We start from the raw sequence: 20,664 nt of genomic DNA on the forward strand, positions 1-20,664 counted from the left end.
AAAAAAAAAATATAGCCATGACCATTTTGGTCATAAAAAAAAAAAAAAAAAGGCAAAATTGTTAAAACCCCTTCAAGATGGACTTTTTACCTACTTTACACCCCACTCACCTTTTTCTAGCAACTCCTCTCAAAAAACTAATGCTTTTTAGCTAATAACCCCATACACAAAAAGTTAATTTATTTTGGACAAAAATGCCCTTCTCATAATAAATTATTTTCATTAGAGAGGGCGGTCCGACATTTTGAACAAGCGGTCTGACGATTTTTTTGCTGGAATGGGCAGTCCGGCGTTTCATGGTGGCGGTCCGGTGATTATTTTTTTGCTGAAATGGGCGGTCCGATATTTGGAAGTTACGATTCGACATTTTGATGTGCGATCCGACATTTTGAAGGGGCAGTCCGGTGTTTTGATATGGCGGTCCGGAATTTTGTAGAGGCTGTCCGGTGTTGTACAAATGCGGTCCGGTGTTTCCTTTTATTGGGATCCGAAAATGATTTGTTTTGTGAAGGGATGGTATTTTTGTAAAAAAAAACTTTTTGAGTTGGGGGTATTAGTTATAAAAGATGGTTTTTGAGAAAAATAAGTGAAGAAAGTTTAGGGTGGGGGTAGAGTGTCTAAAAAGTATATGTTTGGGGTTTTTAGCAATTTTCCCCAAAAAAAAAAGTGTTTTAGAAAATAAAAAAATAAAGAAAAACTCACCCCAACATTCCCCCACTGCTTTCGATATTTTTTTTGTTAATGAAATCATTCACCCATTGAAATGATGTCCTCTATTATGATCACTTGAGTTGTGCATCCTCAAGTAATCAATAGTCCATAAACATATGCATTCCATCCACTTAATGGCATCGACCCCACACTTTCCCTTGCTTATTTACACGTCGTGGCGTATTGTGTCATCATCAGCTGTTTTATGAACTTCATTCATAGCCTTCTGGATCATCATAGTCTCTCATTAGGTACCAAACAACATAATGTGTCAGACACCAGCATTGCTGATGCCATACATGTGCCCATTATTAAAATTTTGATAGTTTATTGCTGCAATGAGTTCTCATGTAATCCCACAAAGAGATTCATCTCACTAAGAGATGCTCAAATGCCGAAAGATACATACTTGTAAATTACAAGGGCAAACCACGAGCGTCAGTCACATAGGCTAGTGGATCACAAAAAAACCACCATATCACTAACATACCATTGCATCAATATGATGCTCATGCTACACAGGTTAGTGGATCACAAAGAAACCACTGTATAACGAAGATACCATTACATCACTGAGATGCTCATGCCACACAAGTTAGTAGATCACAAAGAAACCACTGTATCACGAAGATACCATTGCATCACTAAGATGCTCATGCCATATGCGTCATCAAGATAAAACTTGAAACGCAACAAAGGCTATCCATGGCACTATACAACAACCACTAAAGTTCCAATATTTTGCTCAAACATCAATATACTATAAAGTCTAATATCACTGTGACTCATCTATGCGACTAAGTCCTATGGAAAGTACACTTCTTACAAAAGGGTCTACATAAGTACCATTTGTCATTGAATCAACAATCATCAATTGAGTAGGAAGATATCTAACTTTTACTTATTTTTCACATATTCCTTTGTGGAGTGGTACTTTTTTTTAATATGTTTTGACTTGACATGATACATTGGATGTTTTGAAATTGCTACTGCTGCTTGATTATCACAATAGATTATTGTGGGTGCATGATCAAACTTGACTAGTGGCATCTCACTAAGAAAGTGCCTTAAGAATATCGCTTCTCTTGAAGATGATATAAAGCAATATATTTTGCTTCTATAGTAGAACGTGATATACATTTTTGCTTTTTACTTCCCCAAGATATACATGCCCCACCAAATGTAAACACTTATCCTGATGTGGATCTACAATCATCAATGTTTGCTCCTAGATTTGCATCACAATAACCTTCTAGGGTCAGATCTTTAGTCTCGTAACATAGACGATAATTATGTGTCCTCTTTAGATATATAAATCTCATCTTTACCAATTTCTAATGTTCAATTCCAAGATTAGTCATATAACAGCTAGCAACTAGTTAAGAGAACCAACAGCTTGCGCATAATGGTATTTCTTCATAATGTCCTTTTCTTTATCACTTTTAGAACACATTTCCTTACTAACTTACAATTTTTGTCATTCGGGATGGCCATAGGTTTGGAGTCCACCATATTAACTTTATTTAACATCTTAAGAGTATACTGATCTCGATTAAGAACTAATAATATTTTATATCTATATTTCGTCACTTTGATTCCTAAGTTATTATCAACTTGTCCATTTCTTTCACCTCAAATTTAGAGGATAACCACTTTTTATAATCATAAATGGCTTTTGCATCACTTCTAGTTAAAATTATATCATCCACATAAAGGACCAAAATCAAATATATACCCCCATTGTATCGGGTATATACACAGTAATCAACAGTAATATTATTGTATCGGGTATATACCATTACCTTGAGGACTGCTTTAGACCATAAAATGATTTAATTAATTTACATAATCTATGTTTTTGAATTTGAGATTCAAAACCTTCAAGTTGAGTCATGTAGATTTCCTCATCTAGTTCAGCATTTAAAAATGTAGACTTTACATCTATTTGATGAACCTTAAAATCATAATGATTAGCTATTGCTAATATTATTCTTATTGAAGATTGTCTTGCTGCATGTGAAAATATTTCTTGAAAATCAATTCCTTCATTTTGGCAGAACCCTTAGCCACTAATTTAGCTTTATATCTTTCAATATTACCATTATAATTCAATTTCTTGGAGTACATCCATTTAGAAGCAATTGCCTTTTTATCTGAAGGTAAATCTACTATAACCCATTTTTTATTGCTCATTAGGGACTCTTATTCATCCTTCATAGCTTCTAGCCAAAACTTCATTCGAGCTAATTGCATTTTTTAAATTATGGGGTACTTCATTCAATTCATTATAATAAACGTAATCGTCTAAATAATTAGGTTTTTAAATTTTCCTAGTACTCCTTCTAGGCTCATACAACTTAGGAGTTGGATCAACTCTAGAAGAGCTTCTTACATTAGTTGTTCTAGAATATGATGATTCCTCTTGATCACTATATTCTAAAAAACTAGCTTGCTTATTTATCGGTATTTGGAAGTCTTCAAAGAGACGGGCTTCTCTACTCTCTTGATTATTTTTCCATCTTTTACATAGACATCACATCCACTAATATCAATCCTAGAGAGAGAAAGTAAGATTCTCCTCATATTTGGGGCATATAACACATCAATAAGAGTCAAAGTGCCATCGGTTGGAAGTGGAAATCTAATTGTGCCGTCTCCAAGAATGCTGATGATAGACAAGTTGCCCATATAAAGTTTTTCAGCACCATCACTTATTTCTTTGAAATTTATCATGTTGTTCTTGGTATTGGAAATGTATCGAGTAGCTCCTAAGTCCACCCACCTCTCATCGGGGGAACTCACCATTAATGATTCTTCAACCACAAAGGTTAAATCCTTAGTGCTACTTGCTTGTCAAATATCATTCTTCTTGGGTTCCCTGCAATATTTGGTAATATGACCATATTTATTACAATTATAACATTTATTAAATTTCAATGGAGTGTTTGAGGAGATTCTTAAATTTCTTTTTAGATTTGCCTTCTCATTCTTGTTGGTCATTGCTAGATAGGCTTGGTTTCTATCTTTTTCGTTCTTTTCCCTAACCCTATCATTTTCTTCCATCATTAAGTGTCCTCTTAGATCATCTAAAGTATGGATTGTCCCATTATGATGCAATTTTGTCTTTAAATAGTTCCATGAGTTAGGAAGATATTCTATAATCTTCATAATTTGTTGATACTCACTTATGGGTTCACCAAAACCAGCAAGTTGATAGCCATAATGCATATATCATCAAAATATTCAAGTACCGGTTGATTTTCCTTCAACTTATACATATTGTATCTTTTATACAACTCACACTTAGCCACATAGTTATCATCGGTGTGTCTTTTATCAATAGCAGCCCACAAATCTTTAGCATTTTCATAGCATTCAAACACTTTATGTAGTATATCACTTAGGCAATTTAGAATGGCACATCTACATATGAAATCATCAATTTTCCATTTAAAAAACCTTTGCCTATCTCTAAGAGTTGTATCATCATCAGGTTCAGTGGGCTTTTCATCATTAATCACATATAGCAATTCCATATTATGGAGTAAGAAAAACAATTTCTTTTTCAAATTCAAAAGTTAAACCCTTCTAATTTCTCTATCATCACCAAATCGAAAAGAATACTCTTTATAGTAGCCATTGAAATTAACCAAAGCTCTAATACAAATGCTAGGATCGATTTAGAATGGCTATAAATATGGATTAAAGCAAATTAGATCAATGCCTCACTTTAAAATTCACTTGAGAATAATAACAAACACTTCATGCTTGTATTCCATATATTTTGTCTTAGTCCTGCTAATTTTAAAACCTTTAGATTCTAGAGCATCCCTCCAACATTCTAACTTTGTGTTAATGCCGCCTTTAGTCTCATTGATCAAAATGACATCATCCATGAACAACATATAGATTTGTTGTAGACGGTCACTCAATGTGAGAGAGAGGGAGAGGAGAGAGAGTGAGTGCGTGTCATTCAACTATAGAGGTTTATTTCCTCTATTACATAGCATGGTGGAAGGAAAGAGATCGAAGTAAGAAGCAGGAATGTGTTTTTTTTTTTTTTTTTGGGTGAGTCAGTGGGGAGAGGGCCTCTACATTTGGTCCTCTACCCTTGGTAGGAATTGAGCCTAGGACGTAGCAATGCAAATCGTCAACCGCTAACCACTTAAGCCTGGACTCTTTTCTTAGCAGGTGGAATATATTTATTAGACCGTGCAATGAATTAAGGATTCTATACAATGAGACCATTTACCTTTAATATATGGAGGTTAGAATTACTTACAACCATCCAATATGAAATCTGATAGCTTGGATGTGTCATAAAATTCGAGAAAATTTCTTTTGAATTTTGAAATTAATCAATGAAATAAATACAGCCACCAACTTCACATCCAATATATCAAAAATAATTGTGACCACCTTGTACTAAAGGTAAATTATCTCATTATGTACTTTCCCAATGAATGAGATTGTATACAATGAGACCATTTACCTTTAGTACAGAGAGGTCACAATTACTTTCACCCATCTGATATGAAATCTAATAGCTTGGGTGTGTCACAAAGTTCAAGACAATTTATTTTGAACTTTGAAATTTGAATTTGGTCAATGAAATAAATGCAGCCACATAACTTCACATCCAATGGTCAAGATTAATTTTAACCACCTTATACTAAAAGGTGAATGGTCTAATTTTTTACAGAAATTTGTAAAAAGAAAAAGGATCATAGGGTCTAGGCATACACCTAATTAGGAGTTATCTAGCCCCAAAAAGCATGGTAACGGTTTTATCGATGTTTGCATTAATCTTTATGTCCACCTTGTGTGAGAGATTTCTAAAATGGGGTATTGCTCTCAAATATCAAAGGAAAAGTTTTGGTGCACATGCATACCCTTGCAGAAATATATATCTTAGACCATGGGTTTTGGATCTAAAATTTAACGAGATGACAATAATCATGCCCACCATGATTCCGAATCCATATTCAAAATCACATTCTAGTATCCCTCAAACAGACTATCTGGAGCATAGTTATCTAAGCCAAGACCAGACAAGCTAACTGGTGCTTTATTTGGTCTGGTATAAGAACATAACACAGTTTAGCTAGAATGAGGTTGAAGCCCGAGATTTCTTAGAAGGATTAAAACTGATTTCAAGATTGGAAGGGGGTAAAATTGTAAAAAGAGATTTAACAAATGCTATTGTTTAAAGCAAAGGAGAATCCAATATGCCATAAAAGTTAAGAGTTATTCTCCATGAGATTAGGGATATATTATTGGCTACAAATGTTATTGGCTACAAATGTTGATCTCTGCTACCGTGAGGCTAATGAAGAAGCAGATTCACTTGCCAAAGGATGGGCCTCTTCTTTGAGGGTTACTTTTTTCCAATGATTTTTTTTTTTTACTTTTGTTTACCTTGTGCTCTTACTTTGATTAATGACATTTTTTTGTTAACGTCCATAAAAAAGATAAAGAAAAGAAAACATAGTTGGTGAGAAACTTGGTTAAAACAATATTTGATTGATTCTAGCCATTCCAACCGCCACTCTAAATCGAGCTACTAACACAATAAAATTTCATGTCCATTTCATTTTAGTGCCTTGAGTTGTTTAGCAAAGGAGTAATTTAATCATGGTCATCCATCTAATATAAAAATCAAATGAGATTGAATCATACTTCACATGGTATGGTGTTAGGTTTTCATACCAAATTCCGTCCATATTTATTGCTGGATGGGGAAAGTTTGAAAGTTGGTCCAAGTATCCAACACTAACTATACGTGTACAAATATACGATATTTTTCCAAAGTGATTGTATACCATGAGACAATAGCAAACATCCATCTCTAACTCGTCATGCAAAACTTCATCTATTGCTTTGTACAGTAGAATTACATGAAAAATGCAAAGCCATTATCGGTGATAATTATACAGAGCATGAGATATTGCCAATAATAATATACAATGAATATCAACGCATATTCATCCCATTTATTTCTCTGAGGAACCAGCAACGCCATTGAACATGGTTGGGCACAAACATCTCCATACCTGGAAAGATGAAAAGAATATGAATAAGATGAACTGATTGACCAATGATGGCCAGGGCAAAGATGAAGATACGGCACTCTCGGCATGCTTTAAGCAGGAAAGGAGAGGAGGTGATCTCTCAGTCATATAAAGGCCAAGGAGTTGCGGTCATGCGCAGGCTGTGGCCTGCCCCGAGTTGGCGTTGGCGGTCTTTGTATATTAAGCTCCTGTGGAGGGAAATGCATCAATAAGGATGCTTTTTTATACCAGAAATGCAAAGAGAGCATGAACAGGCAAGCAATTCCAAAGATATTCACCTGCATCCAAGTTTCTTCCAGGGCATGGTCTGGGGATGATTCCGGTGATTGGAAAGGAGGTGGAAGGGGATGAATCAACTTTGGAACTACCACCAAATCCCTGCCAACCACCAATATTGCACCAGCATTGTTTGCCGTTCCTGACACATTGTTCTAATCAGAAAAATGCAAGTATTTCCCCAATGGGATATATTTATCAAAATACACCAACTATTAACATTTTGTCATTTTTCAAAGAAAAAATATACAAAGAGACCACTTTTTAAGCACAAGGAGGCCATAATCATTTGTGTTCGTTAGATTTCAAATTGGATGGTTGAGTGTGTTATTGATTAGACTCAAAATTCAAAAACATTCCTTGAATTTTGTGACATACTCCAAACTATCCAATTTGATATTTAATGGCTAGTGGCAATTGTGACCACTTTGTAGCAAAGATAAATGGTCTTATTGTATACAATCTTTTTTTTCAAATATTCCAATTCATGAACCTGCATATTTTGATGCAATTTTTTAAATACCCTTGCCGAAGCCAAGTTATTGGAGCGAGTCTGTGTGGACTCGCTCGAGTTAAGACCACTGCAAAAGTAAAATTTGGACTCGCTTGTGTTTTTTTTTTCAAAAAAAAAACCTGCAAAACGTTGAAAATAAAATGTTAGAAAATTAAAAAGAGGGGCCTTTGACCATGTACCCATGAGAGAGTGAGAGAGCCCTGGGCACGTGGTGAAAGGGTTTGTTCCTCTCTCTTTCTCTCTCTCTGATCTCGCTCTCTTTGATTTCTCTCACTTAGCTCTCTCTTTGATTTCTCTCTCAGCTCTCCTTCAATTTCTCCCTCTCAGCTCTCTTCAATTTCACCCTCTCTCAGCTCTCTCTTCAATTTCTTTCTCAGCTGTCACTTTGATATCTCCCTCTTTGATCTATGATTTCTCCCTCTCTCATTACTCCCTCTTTGATCAATGAGAGATTACTCCCTTTTTCGCTAATCTCTCTCTCAAATCTCACTCCCTAATAGAGAGATGAGCGGGGAGTGCAAGAGAGGAAAGAAAGGGGGAGTGGAAATCACCCCCTTTGTGTGTGTGAGAGAGAGACAATACTTGGTTAGAGTAGACACAGGGAGAGCTCAAGCTTGTAGAGAGATGAAAAGGGGCCATTTTAAAGAGGGAGCAGAGAGCAAAAGGGGAGAGAGAGAGAGAGAGAGAGAGAGAGAGAGAGAGAGAGAAAGAGAAGAAATAAGGGGTTGCCCCCTTCTTTTCTGTAGATAAGTTGTTCTGAGGTAATCAGTGCAACTCACCTCTAGCACAAGGCCGAGGCTGAGTCAACTTGAGTGAGTCTCGAAACACTCGTTTATCTCTTAAGTGCATTTTAGTAAATTTCCCTTTCCCCATTGATGCTAGATCAGGAGAGAGAACTACAACTGCTAAAAGTTGATCAAATTACCACAATAATTGGTTGCAGAAAATAGAGTGATCAAGTGTCCCTGAGCAAACCGCTCAAAGCCGTCCATCACACATTCATGGGCTCTAATGATGAGCTGCAATCGGTTTTTCTTACAGAAGTCCAGGACACGATCTGGCTGCAATTGCAAGTGATGAATAAGAATTATTTATCACAGACACCTATATAAACAAACATATATACACTTGTTTGTGTGCATGTGGTTAGTAGGAGCAAGCACCCAATGCAATCCTTTCATTCATTGTAAAGATTGTAAGTAGGATATGACAGTTGGCATTTTTACCCTAGTCACACACCAGATAGATGAATTGATAGCATAGATTTCCCACTAATATTGCTCTGAAAAATATACAGAAAAAGGTCTCATACCCCAAAAGTGACTAGACCTGGGCCTCTTGCATTCGGTCGTAGTCCCTCTATACTGTCGTTCTCTGTGGGGTCAGACCTGGAAATAACACCAGAAAACCATTCTAAGGACCTTCTTTGTTTTTTTTGGGAGGGGAGTTAACTTCTTGTATTGAATATAACAACGTTACAAAAAGAAAGTGCTCTTTCTGAGGACCAAATTATGCAGCTAGTATTTGCAGGGTGTCCAATGTCACACAGATTATTTGTCAATTCCCAACGAAAGAATTACAAAGATCCATTACCACAGAAGGTCCATCAAAATAATGGATCCAGCGTCCATTGTAATAGGCCTTTCAAGTTTCTCTATTTGCTCTACAAAGTTTATGGACCTTCCAATTCCACCGTGCATGCAAATGATTTTCTTCTCAATGAGTGCAGCAAGCGGCAGAGTATTGAAAAGCTGATTGAAACGAGTCCATGCCCATATGCCATCATTCTCACCCTACAACAAACACCATCCAAATCAGGGCATTACATGACCTTCCAGATCAGCAAAAGCACTGAAACTTAAGCAATATAGAACATATTCATGATTACCATTCTCTCAATGCATTCAATGCGGAAACCAAAAAGTGCATTTATGTCGGCAGCTTCATGGTTTCCCCGGATCAAATGGACGTGTTCAGGATACTCAATCTATGAGAGCCAATGAAAACAAAATTGTAACTCCGGTCAACAACAGAGAGATCAAGATTATACAAGTTAACATAAAAAACTAGAAACCAAATAACTCTCATTTTTGATTCAGTAAAATAAAGACTTGCCTTGAGAGCCAGAAGCAATGTAATTGTTTCCAAACTGTGTTGTCCACGATCAACATAGTCCCCCAGAAACAAATAGTCAATGTACCTGCAACATTTTCCAAGTGGTGTCATTTACTGTTGAAAGAATGAAAAAGACATGACGAGATCTCCAAAACTGCAATGTTGTGTCATGAAGTGCAGCTTTTGATAAAGTATCATAGTATACATGACAAAAAGCAAGCAAAATTTCACAAAGATATCAACCAAGCCAAAAAAATAACAAAAAGAAAATATTTGAAATAAAGAAATGCTAGAAGAATTAGAGTGAGCTGGACGGACGAAGTTGAAATGTGCAACGGGAGTTTTATGTGATTGCCGCATACCAAGGAAGCTGAAGGGCAAGTTTTATAGGACAGCTGTGAGACCAGCTTTACATTATGGGACGGAATGTTGGGTGGTTAGGAAACAACATACCTGTAGGACGAGTGAAGCTGAGATGGGGTTGTTGAGATGGACGAGTGGAAAGACAAGAAGAGATAGAATTCGAGATGCATATACTTGGGAGAATTTAAGTATGGCACGAATAGGTTATAAGATGAGAGAAATTAGACTAAGGTGGGCTGGCCATGTGTTGTACAGATTTGTGATGTTCAAGTTGAAGGTTCAAAAAGGACAAAGGGTAGGCCCAAAAGGATAAGGTTGGAAATAGTGAGAAAAGATATGAGGACTTATGACCTAATAGAGCAGAATAGCGACCATGATTTGTGTAGCCGACCCCAATTAATTGGTAAAAAGCTTCAATGATGATGATGAAAGAAATGTTAGAAGAAAATATCAAGGAAAAATATCACTTAAAACAACTTTACAAAATCCATAAGGTTGTCAAATGATCCTATTTAGCACAACACAAAGTTAATTACACCCAAATACCTCCTTCAAAAAATTCTTTAAAGTTTCCCAAATTACTCTTATTTGGGGTCAGAAACTCTAAACAACCAGGGGCATTTGGCAAGCCAAATGATGATGATACCCTTGGTTTTTCAGGGGTTGGAAAAATGAACAAGGAATTTAGAATGAAAAAAGTGAGCTCGGCTGCTAAAATCCTAAACAACCAATGGGAGCATTGTTATTTGGCAGTTTCGTATAACTAACCCTAAAAAACTAGGGGCATTTTTATCATTTGGCTTGGGCTACTTTATTGTGGTCAACAATTTTTAACCTTAAACAGGGGCAATTTGAGAATCTTGGAAAAAAAAATTTTGATGAGGTACATGGGTGTAATGAAACTTAAAAAGTAAATATTGCAGTGGCATTAGTAAAGAGGTCATTTGACTACTTAATGATTTCGCAAGGTGATTTGAGGATTTAAGTGCTATTTTCCCTAATCTATTTCAATGCATTGTTAATTAAAGAGAAGTTCTTTAGGCTTTAACAGATCTCATCTAATGAAAAGTAAAACTCCAGCAAAAGTAAAACACCAGGCAAGGATAACACTGAAGAACTTGGAAAGTTAAGATTAGTTCGTTAATACTTAAGAAAATTGCTCCATGAACTTCACACAAGCATTTGACGGACAACTAGCAAGAATACAAAAGCTACAAACTCAAGGTTGACACATCTTTGGTACTGGAGTTGGAGATATGAACCCAAATATAAATTTGGTATGTGTAATTCTGTTATTTTAAAACTTCTTTTTCCACTATGTTTTCTAAGTTTTTCGCCTTTTGGATCCCTCGAAAAATTGACTTGAAAAAACTATTTCATAGGAAATATATTTCTTGCATAAAACATTTCCTGTAAAATAAGTTTTTGTTGTTTGGGTAGCATCCGAATGCATCATCATCAAAGCCTTTTCCCAACTAATTGTGGTCGGCTATACAAATCATGGTCCGTCATTCCGCTCTATTAAGGGCCCTACCTTCACGGAGGCCATATATATTTCCTCACTACTTCCAACCACGTCCTTTTGAACAACCCCTTGCGTTGTTTTAACCTTTCACTTGAACTAACTCGCACCTCCTAACAGGTATTGTATTGGGTATGCATTGGATATGGCCAGCCCACCTAAGTCTACTTTCTATGATCTTATCGTCTATTGGTTCCAAACCTAAATTCTTCCAAATATATTCATTTCAAATTTTATCCCTTCTTGTTTTGCCACTCATCCATCTCAACTACACTCATTCTATGTGCATATTCTTTCTTGATTGCCCAACATTCCGCCCCCATAAAGCAAAGCTGATCTCACAGTTGTCTTATAGAACTTACCTTGAGATTCATTGGTATGTGGCCCTCACATAAAACTCTGGTTACAGATCTCCACTTTGCCTACCCAGCTCTAATTCTATGTATGAAATCTTCCTCAATCTCTCCATTTTCGTGGATTATCAACCTAAGATATCGAAAATGCGCTCCTTTTGGTATTTCTTGGCCATTAATCTTGACTAGTTCCTCATCTCTATTCCTATTATTACTAAAACTTGCATTCCATATACTTTGTCTTAGTCCGGCTAATTTTAAAGCCATTAGATTCTAAGGTATCCCTCCAAAGTTCTAATTTTGTATTGACGTTGTTTCGGATCTCATCGATCAAAACTATACGAACAACATACCCCACAGTATCTCATCTAGTTGCCTAGTTAATTCATCCATAACTAAGACAAAATGGTATGGGCCATAGTTACCGGGAACTGGAGCGACAAGAGCTTCAGGATCGGGAGTGGGAGCGTAGAGTGAGGCAAGCTTGAAGATCCGTGGTTGGGGGAATGAGTTGCGTACATGGTCAGGTAAAGGGATCGAGATCCCTGACTTTTAGAGAGCGCATTCCATATTTGCACAGCAGCGAATTCTTTACTAAATGGGATCGCTTTCCTCCATGATACAGATCGAGGTTCCTGAAGTTCACTTATTAACTGTATTGTAATTTGGGAGTGAATTCCATTGAACAATACGTTAAACTTTTTCCAGATTCACAAACTTAGTATCCATCTAAACAAAATTCATGTCATTGAAATTCTCTTTGACATTTTGTTGTCATTGGAGTATGATCTCACACATAGCGATAATAAAAATCCAATATGGTGATGTAATACCTAAGTCCTCGATCCTAGGTTAACAATGGGAAGGGAGGATGATAAAAATAGCTATTGTAGGTCTCGTTCATTACAAAAATTGCATACCGACCTACATTGGTCTTCTTATAATGTACACATCCTCATTATTGGCACCAATCAGTTGGATTGGGCAACTCCCTCTTAAACATCAATTGATGATTAATATAAGAATGTTGTGATAGATTGTTTCCAAAAAAAGAAATGCCACGATAATTAAGTTCTCATTTGCAACGCAAGGAAAAGGAAAGAAATTGCTACATATAATTCCCAATAGCTCTCCTCCATCAAAGATTGTTAGGGGCTAAAAAACATAACATGAGAGAGACCTCACATTTCCACGCATACATGTTATTCCATCGCCCATAAGACAATCTCATGAGTGGCTCAATTTGGTTGACCAATACTCAAGCAATAGAAGTCCTTCAGGAGGTAGACAAGACCCAATGAACTAGCTCCAAGGAAGCTAGTGTATTGACATTCTTTAATTGAACCATAACACGACTGACTTTGGTATCTCCTTCCATCTTCTTGCTTCTCTCCTTATCCTCTCTTTCGTTGCTTTACTTTGAAACTAGACATAAATCATGATTCACAACGTGTGTAAAGTTGTGAATTGTAAAATATGTAGGAAACCATAGCATCTAGAAAATTTGTAGGTCATAAAAAATTGGAGGTCCACATTCCATTGTATATGAACCAAAACATGTGTTGGTGAAACTCGCTCCCAAATTAGAGGATACTCGATTCCAAGTTGGTTGAATTGTAGTTCCGCTTACTCATGGAACCATAATTTTTGGCAAAGAGATCTAGATCCCATTAGCTGGGATCAAGTTCCCCACTTTCCTGAATGGAGATCCCAAATATCAAGGAATTGCCCGAAATCGTGATCTTGTATCTCGGAGTACGGGATCGAGCTTTCGGAGCGAAAGCAACCTCCACCTTAGAAGATCCCGGTAACTATGGTATGAGATCAATACTGACCCCTGATGTAAGACCTATTGTCACTGAAAACTCACTCGTCTCTCCACTAATTGTTTGCACACTAGTTAGAGCTACTTGGTACATATTTCTTACAAAGTCGATGTCGTGTTTGAAGACTCCTTTCTTTGTCAAAACCCATCAAAATCAAATCTCGAGGTACTCTATCATAAGCTTTCTCTTAACAATAAAGATCATGGACACTCATTTTAAAGAAAAGAACTGTCTAGCTGCATAAGGAATTTGGCGAGGAAATTAACTTTTTTAGCTTGGTAGAATAACAATTCCGTATTGCTGGAAATAGAGAAAACAATTTCTCACAACAAAGACTTTCCACCTAGATTTTGGATCCAAACAACAAAAATTGACACTCCCCTTGGAAAACCATTTCCTAGTAATATTTTTCTAAGCATCCAATCGGCCCCTAAAAGGTAATGTGAATACTATGAGTACCAAGTCAAAAGCTTGTTTTGGATCGACCTACTTTGACAATGTCCAGACTTTTTATCAAAAGAGAGAGTGAAAACAACAAATACCAGTAAATGTGGCTTATCTATTAAAATCATTTTTAAAACTTAATCAAATTTTCATCATCACCATATTTCAGCTTCGCATGACACTATATGGCATGTCATACATCACAACGTTTGTCATATGATATGGTATTAGTTCATATAATGGTGTATTTGTTATGGCATGTTAGACAATAGGCATATAGTATACTATATTTTATTGCATGATATAGATGGATGTGCAGTATGACATCCATGAATGATATTTATATTTATTTTATATAATAATAGTATTTATCGACTTCTATGTAATGCAGTTGGTTGGGCCTCGTCCTCATCGTTTCAGGGACCTGGTCGGGGTCTGGCCTGAGGACGCTCTCTCAGAAAACTGTGGGGCCCGAGCGTGTGCGCACACCCGCTTGCACGGATAAGTACCAACGGCGAGTGCGAGATTTTAGTGGTGAGGGAGTCAGGCACCTACCTTGCACAATGGGTTCGGGGACATGTCCGGGCTCAGCTAATCCTCTTAGATCACTTACGAAAGTCCCCTGGCCTTCTCGACACGGTTTGGACTTTGCTCCCTTTTCGCAACTCTACGCACCTTCCCTTTTGTGAATCTGGGATTGAGAGCCCCTTTGGTTTCGTCCCTTTGTGAGTGTAAATGATTTGGGTGATTTTTTTGGGATAGTTTAGAAGTTAATCTGGGTTTCGGGAGAGGATTTAGATGAAGGATAGATGGAAAGGGTGGATTAAGAGGAAAGAAAGGAGAGGGGAAAAGAAGAGAACCACCCTTGAACCCAACGGCCTTCCAATGTGACCTCCCCAAGGAGGTATTACCGATGCCTTCTAGGAAAGGTACCAGGCGCAAGGCCCGAGTACCCCAGAGGATTCAAGAGACGTGAGTTCGAGGGACAAACCTGTCTAAAATGCACCTTGAAGAGCCCCCTAAAGGATGGTCTGAGTGATAAGGTAGAAAAAAGGTGAGATGAAAGGAGAGAGAAGGGAGAAGAGAGAGGATGATCACTAACCGATCTGGCAACCTCCCGACATTATCTCCTCTAGGAGATATTACTAGGGTCTACCCAAAAGGTCCAAGCCGGAAGGCCTAGGCACCTCAGAAGAAATCAAAGGACAAGAGCCTACGGGGCAAGTCCGTAATGATTGTGTTCTGAAGAGCCTCCTTGGGAAGTGATCAAGGGAAATGAGAGAGTGAGAGGATGATCACCAACCGTTCCGGCAGCCTCCCAGCACTACCTCCCGTAGGATATTATCGGAGTCTACCAAAAAGGTCCAAGCCAAAAGGGCTGGGCACCTTAGAGGAAATCAAAGGACACGAGCCTAAGGGCCAAGCCCATCACGACTGTGCCTTGAAGAGCCTCCTTGGAAGTGATCAAGGGAGAGAAAAGAGAGGAAAAAATCAAGGGAGAAAAGGGTGTGACTGTGTGTGAGGGGTGAGTATAGAGAAGTGAAAGAGAGAGAAATAGGGAGAGAGAGAGAAAAGAGGAGTCGCCTAGCGCTTCTCTCTAGGGGGAGACAGAGAGAGGGTGAAAGAAAAAAGAGAGGCAAAAGGGGGGTGGCCTAGAAGCCTCTCTCGGGGGGAGAGAGGGAGAGAGAAGAAGGGCAGCCCAGCTGCCTCTCTCCAAGGGAGAGAGAGGGAGAGAAGAGGGAGAAAAAAGAAAGAGAGGCAGCCCAGCCGCCTCTCTCCAAGGGAGAGAGAGGGAGAGAAGAGGGAGAAAAAAGAAAGAGAGGCGGCCCAGCCGCCTCTCTCTTGGGGTAGAGAGTGAGAGAGAGGGGGAGAGAATAAGGGTGGCCCAACCGTGCCTCTTTAGGGGAGAGAGAGAGAGAGAGAGAGAGAGAGAGAGGGGCAGCCCAGCCCCAGCCACCTCTCTCAGAGAGGAAGAGGGGAAAGAGAGAAAGAGAGAGAAAAAGAGGGAGAGAGAGAAAGGCGAAAAAAGAGAGGAGAGAGAAAATAACCGGGTACCTAGGGTCGAGCCGACGGCTTGGGCCTGATGGCTAGGTTGGATCCCCATGTCCTTGTGAGCTTCTTGAGTGAGACTAGGGTCTAGGTGTAGAGAAGGCTAGGGCATAAGGCTATGATGTAGGTTGAAGATGAGCCTAGGTGAGCTAGGGTGTATGGTTGATGGGTTAAGGATACGTAAACTAAGGGATAGGATGTGAGGTGTATTGAGGTGTATGGAGTAGGATTGGGAGTATGGATAGGTACGGTGTAAGGTGTGAGGTGTATGGCGTAGGATAGGGAGTATGGATAGATATGGTGTTGGGTGTGAGGTGTATGGAGTAGGATAAGGAGTATAGTCAATGGGTAGGGATTAGTCGTCCAAGGGGTAGTCATCTCAATGTAAAAGTATTCTCTCTCCTCTCTTTTGAAGTGAAAGTGAAGACACAAGAAAATTACCTCAACTTAGCCAACTTTTCAAGCTATTGCACCTTATTTTCAACTTAGGTTTACAAATGGCGAAAAATAAGAGTTATCCCAAACAAGAGTGGATGCTCAAAACTATGCCTAATTGTCAAATAATACATTTAAATGAATTCAAAGTGATTTTCGTTTTTAGACCATAATGACCATTTTGCCCTCCATACTTCTGTGGAAAAGACAAGACCATCCTTAAAAATGGGCCTCTTGCCTTCCCTATGGCGGGCCCATTTTTGGTGCTTTTCGATGACATTCCGAGCGATCCAACGTCGTAGAAACATTGGTATTCTCGAGACGATCAATTTGATATGCATTTTGAGGCTTGAATCAAACTTTTGATGATGAACCCAAAATCCAGCCAAAGCCATAAACTTGAAATTTTAGATCTTCAATCTTGTCCATTTTGTCGTGTTTTTGTCATTTTATTTATCATAAATCAAAGAGGAGGTTGTTGTGATCGTTTTGGAATGAAAACCCCTCGATTTGGAGTCCATTTAGTCACTTTTCTATTTTTGAACGTCACCGAAAATGGGATTTCAGTGATAGAAAAATGTGCCCTCTTTCGAGCTTTAATAAGAGGCCTTCCTGGCCTCCTTTTCGAGCAAATAAGTACTCAAAACAAAACCCTTTGAGTCACGATCGTAACAGACCTGGTCTTGAGGTTGTGGAAGTCCGAAATCTTGAGATATGGTTGTCAGAGCGACAACATACTCTGTTGAATTTTTCTGCAATTTGTGCACTTTTAGAGAACTTCTCTCTAAGATTTCTCGTTATCCGGGAGTCCCCATGGTGCGTGCCATCCGCCAAAACGTAGATCTTGGTGAGAGGAACAAAATACTCGAATTTGGGGTCTATCTGCTTCAAGACAAGAGAGAACCAGGTTTCACAAGTTGCTCCATTTTTGGAAAACACAAATACTATAAATAGTAACTTGTTCAAAGAGGTTCAAGTGAATAGTAAAAATCTTGTCATTTTTTAAAAGTAGGACCTAAAAAGGTCCGTTTGAGCTGAAATTTGGCAAGGTGACTGTTTTCGGCCATCTGAATCCGTTGGTGGTGATCCCATGGTCACTAGAAGTCTCAAGAGTAGAGTTCTAGCTATGGTGCTCCATAGGCATGCTACGAACCTGGACCAAAAACTGATGTTGTACATTTTTCTTCTATTCGCGCCTGAATTGGATGAAACTTGGAGGGCATCCTTGGATCATCATAGGAGACTCATGTGCTTGATTTGGGGCCAGGATGACATCTGTATTATAGCTATTCAAAATAAGGCTTATTTGTGCGAGGCTTCTGCAGTTCATAGGCATGACTGACACCTACAGGCCTGAGTCGCAATGGCCATTTATAGATGTGAGTATGGCATCTATGAATGATATTTATATAATAATAATATTTATCGACTTCTGTGTAATGCAGTATGTTATTTTAGTATATATATATATTATCGGAAATGCAGTGAAGTGTAGAGGAACTTTTTTGTGGTCTTGCAGAAGTGTGATATGCATTTATTCCTCATGTCAAAAAATATATTCTTATAGCAGATTTTTATTTTTTTTATTTAAAAAAATATGCCTTGATAGGGAGTAGTTTCAAAACATGGTAGTCTAAAAAAATAATGTAGTCCATAAGGCGCACATATTGTACACAACATTTTTTCATTTAATGGTCACCTGACTTCATGTAACCTACTTCTACCTTTCTCTTTCCACTAAAATTTCAGTAGCTCCTCCGCTTCCAGGATAAATTCTCTTGCTGGTGTTTTGTTGATGCTTTCCTATTGAGAATGAAGAACAAAAGAGAGAATCTTTTGAGCTGGAGTATTTGATCACATAGATCTTCTATTTCGCCGGAATTGTGATTGTTGATTGTGAGGCCCCAATTCTGGACTGGAAGGGACACCAAAGGGAACCTCCCTCTGCCCTTCCATTGTTGGATAGATAGAGAGGTAGGGCAGAGCTTTTGGTTTTTTCATGTTGTCAAACCCACCTTTGGGAAGGTTTTTTAGAGAAAGAGAGAGCTCAGATGGGTTTTACAAAACCAAAATGAAATGCGTAGAAAGAGAAAGAGGACAACAAAATTAGGCCACCAAAATTAATGAAATTTTAGTGAGAAGAGAAAGATAAAAGTACGTCACGTGAAGTTAGGTGACCATTAAATGAAAAAACGTTTTGTACAATATGTGCATCTTATAGACTACACTATCTTTTTAGACTACCAGGTTTTGAAAGTACTCCCTCGGGTTAGAGACCTGCCAAGGCATTTTTTTTTAAATAAAAAAAATTTAAAATTTGCTATAAGAATATAGTAAGTTTTTCAACATGAGGAATAAATACATATCACACTCCCACAAGACCGCAAAAAGTTCCAACACAATTTACTACGTTTATTATAATATATATAATAAAATAATATACTACATTACACAGAAGTTGATAAATATTATTATATAAATAAAATATAAATATCATTCATAGATGCCATACTACACATCCACCATGATAGCAAAGGTCACTTGACATTAAATGAAAAAATGTTTTGTACAATTTGTGCACCTTAAGGACTGCACTATTTTTTTAAACTATCAGGTTTTGAAAGTAATCCCTCAGGTTAGAAACCTATCAAGGCATATTTTTTTATAAAAAAAATTAAAAATCTGCTATAAGAATATAGTATGACATGAGGAATAAATGCATATCACACTCTCGCAAGACCATAAAAAAGTGCCTCTATACTTTACTACGTTGCCTATAATATATGTAATAAAATAATATATTGCATTACACAGAAGTCGATAAATGCTACTATTATATAAATAAAACATAAATATCATTCGTAGATGCCATACTACACATCCATCTATGATAGCAATAACCTATATGCATCATACGATAATATCATATCATGCAGTAACATATAATATATCATAGATAGGTTATATCTTGATATAGACATATGATATACCTACTATCTAACATGTCATGTCATGCCATAAGAAATACACCATAATATGAACTAATACCATATTATATAACAAACGTTGTGATGTATGACATGCCATATAGTGACATGCAAAGCTGAAATATGGTGATGCGTGGGCACTAAAGGTACTCCCTTGCTTTATTAAATATAACAAAAAGTGCACTTGAAATGTGTCCCATTCATGAGATCAAACAGCCTTGAAATGTAATTCCAGAACCACCAGCAAATGAATCACATAATTTGTAAGGTATGAATTTTATTTCCCAAGTTTATCATCATGCAGAAGACAAGCATATGAAAGAAACATATCAAATCAGTCATTCTGCCTGCTACAATTAACTAATTTGTTAACAATTTAGCAATAATCTGATGGTAATCATCCAGGAAAATCATACCCCTAAAAAATTCGACATCAAACTCGCACCATGTCTATTTATAGAAAACTTACGTTATATCTCCGGCAGTTGACGGATACCCATACTCATCAAATAGGCGCATTAGGTCACCAAACTGTCCATGAAGATCCCCAAAAATTTTAATGGGAGCCCTGAGTTGCAAAACAGTAGGTTCTTGCAAAAATATTTGCTCAGCAGCATAACAAAGTTCTCCCACTTCGTATGAATCCAGAAAAAAGCTTCTGTTAGTCGGAGGCTTCCAATTTCGAGGTCTAAGCAGTAGGGAAATGACCTGCAAAGGATTCTTCATTCGATTCAATATTCATTCCATTCAACAACAATGTAGTTACATGGCTTTCAAATAGTTTCTTGCCTTCCTGTGCAATCCTAGAGGGGACTTCTGCTTGTTATAAACCCGCTTTGCACCATATCCCTGATCCATATTCCAAGGACTCATTCGCCTGCTCTCATTTTCGAACTGATCCAAGGAAAGTTGCCTCACAAGCCCCCCCAAGCCACCAACAGTCTCTTTAGCAACCACTACCTATATGTATCACCACAACAATTATCATTCTCGTTGTA

At 37.7% G+C, this 20,664-nt stretch overlaps 1 protein-coding gene across 29 annotated transcripts in view; it reads right to left on the reverse strand.

The window, feature by feature from the left end:
• Window positions 1-6,560: 6,560 nt before the first annotated feature.
• BSL1 (BRI1 suppressor 1 (BSU1)-like 1) overlaps window positions 6,561-20,664 on the reverse strand; it is a 41,008-nt gene continuing 26,904 nt past the window's right edge. For 19 of the 29 annotated variants that reach the window (XM_088862139.1, XM_088862144.1, XM_088862141.1 and 16 more), the window contains 9 exons: window positions 20,456-20,626; window positions 20,136-20,374; window positions 9,688-9,772; window positions 9,461-9,559; window positions 9,166-9,365; window positions 8,885-8,960; window positions 8,498-8,633; window positions 7,061-7,200; window positions 6,561-6,970 (listed from right to left, as the gene is read on the reverse strand). In XM_088862139.1, coding sequence (XP_088718265.1) covers window positions 6,887-6,970; window positions 7,061-7,200; window positions 8,498-8,633; window positions 8,885-8,960; window positions 9,166-9,365; window positions 9,461-9,559; window positions 9,688-9,772; window positions 20,136-20,374; window positions 20,456-20,626 — 1,230 coding nt within the window. In that variant the 3' untranslated portion in view covers window positions 6,561-6,886. Of the gene's footprint in view, window positions 6,971-7,060; window positions 7,201-8,351; window positions 8,634-8,884; window positions 8,961-9,165; window positions 9,366-9,460; window positions 9,560-9,687; window positions 9,773-17,356; window positions 17,562-17,832; window positions 17,955-20,135; window positions 20,375-20,455; window positions 20,627-20,664 lie in introns of those variants that run through there. The other 10 variants (XM_088862140.1, XM_088862135.1, XM_088862154.1 and 7 more) reach the window with 4 other exon arrangements.

Source organism: Amborella trichopoda, chromosome 3 (genome assembly GCF_054954075.1).
Source record: "Amborella trichopoda isolate Santa Cruz 75 chromosome 3, AtrichopodaSantaCruz75HAP2 v2.0, whole genome shotgun sequence".
Taxonomy (NCBI): Eukaryota; Viridiplantae; Streptophyta; class Magnoliopsida; order Amborellales; family Amborellaceae; genus Amborella; species Amborella trichopoda.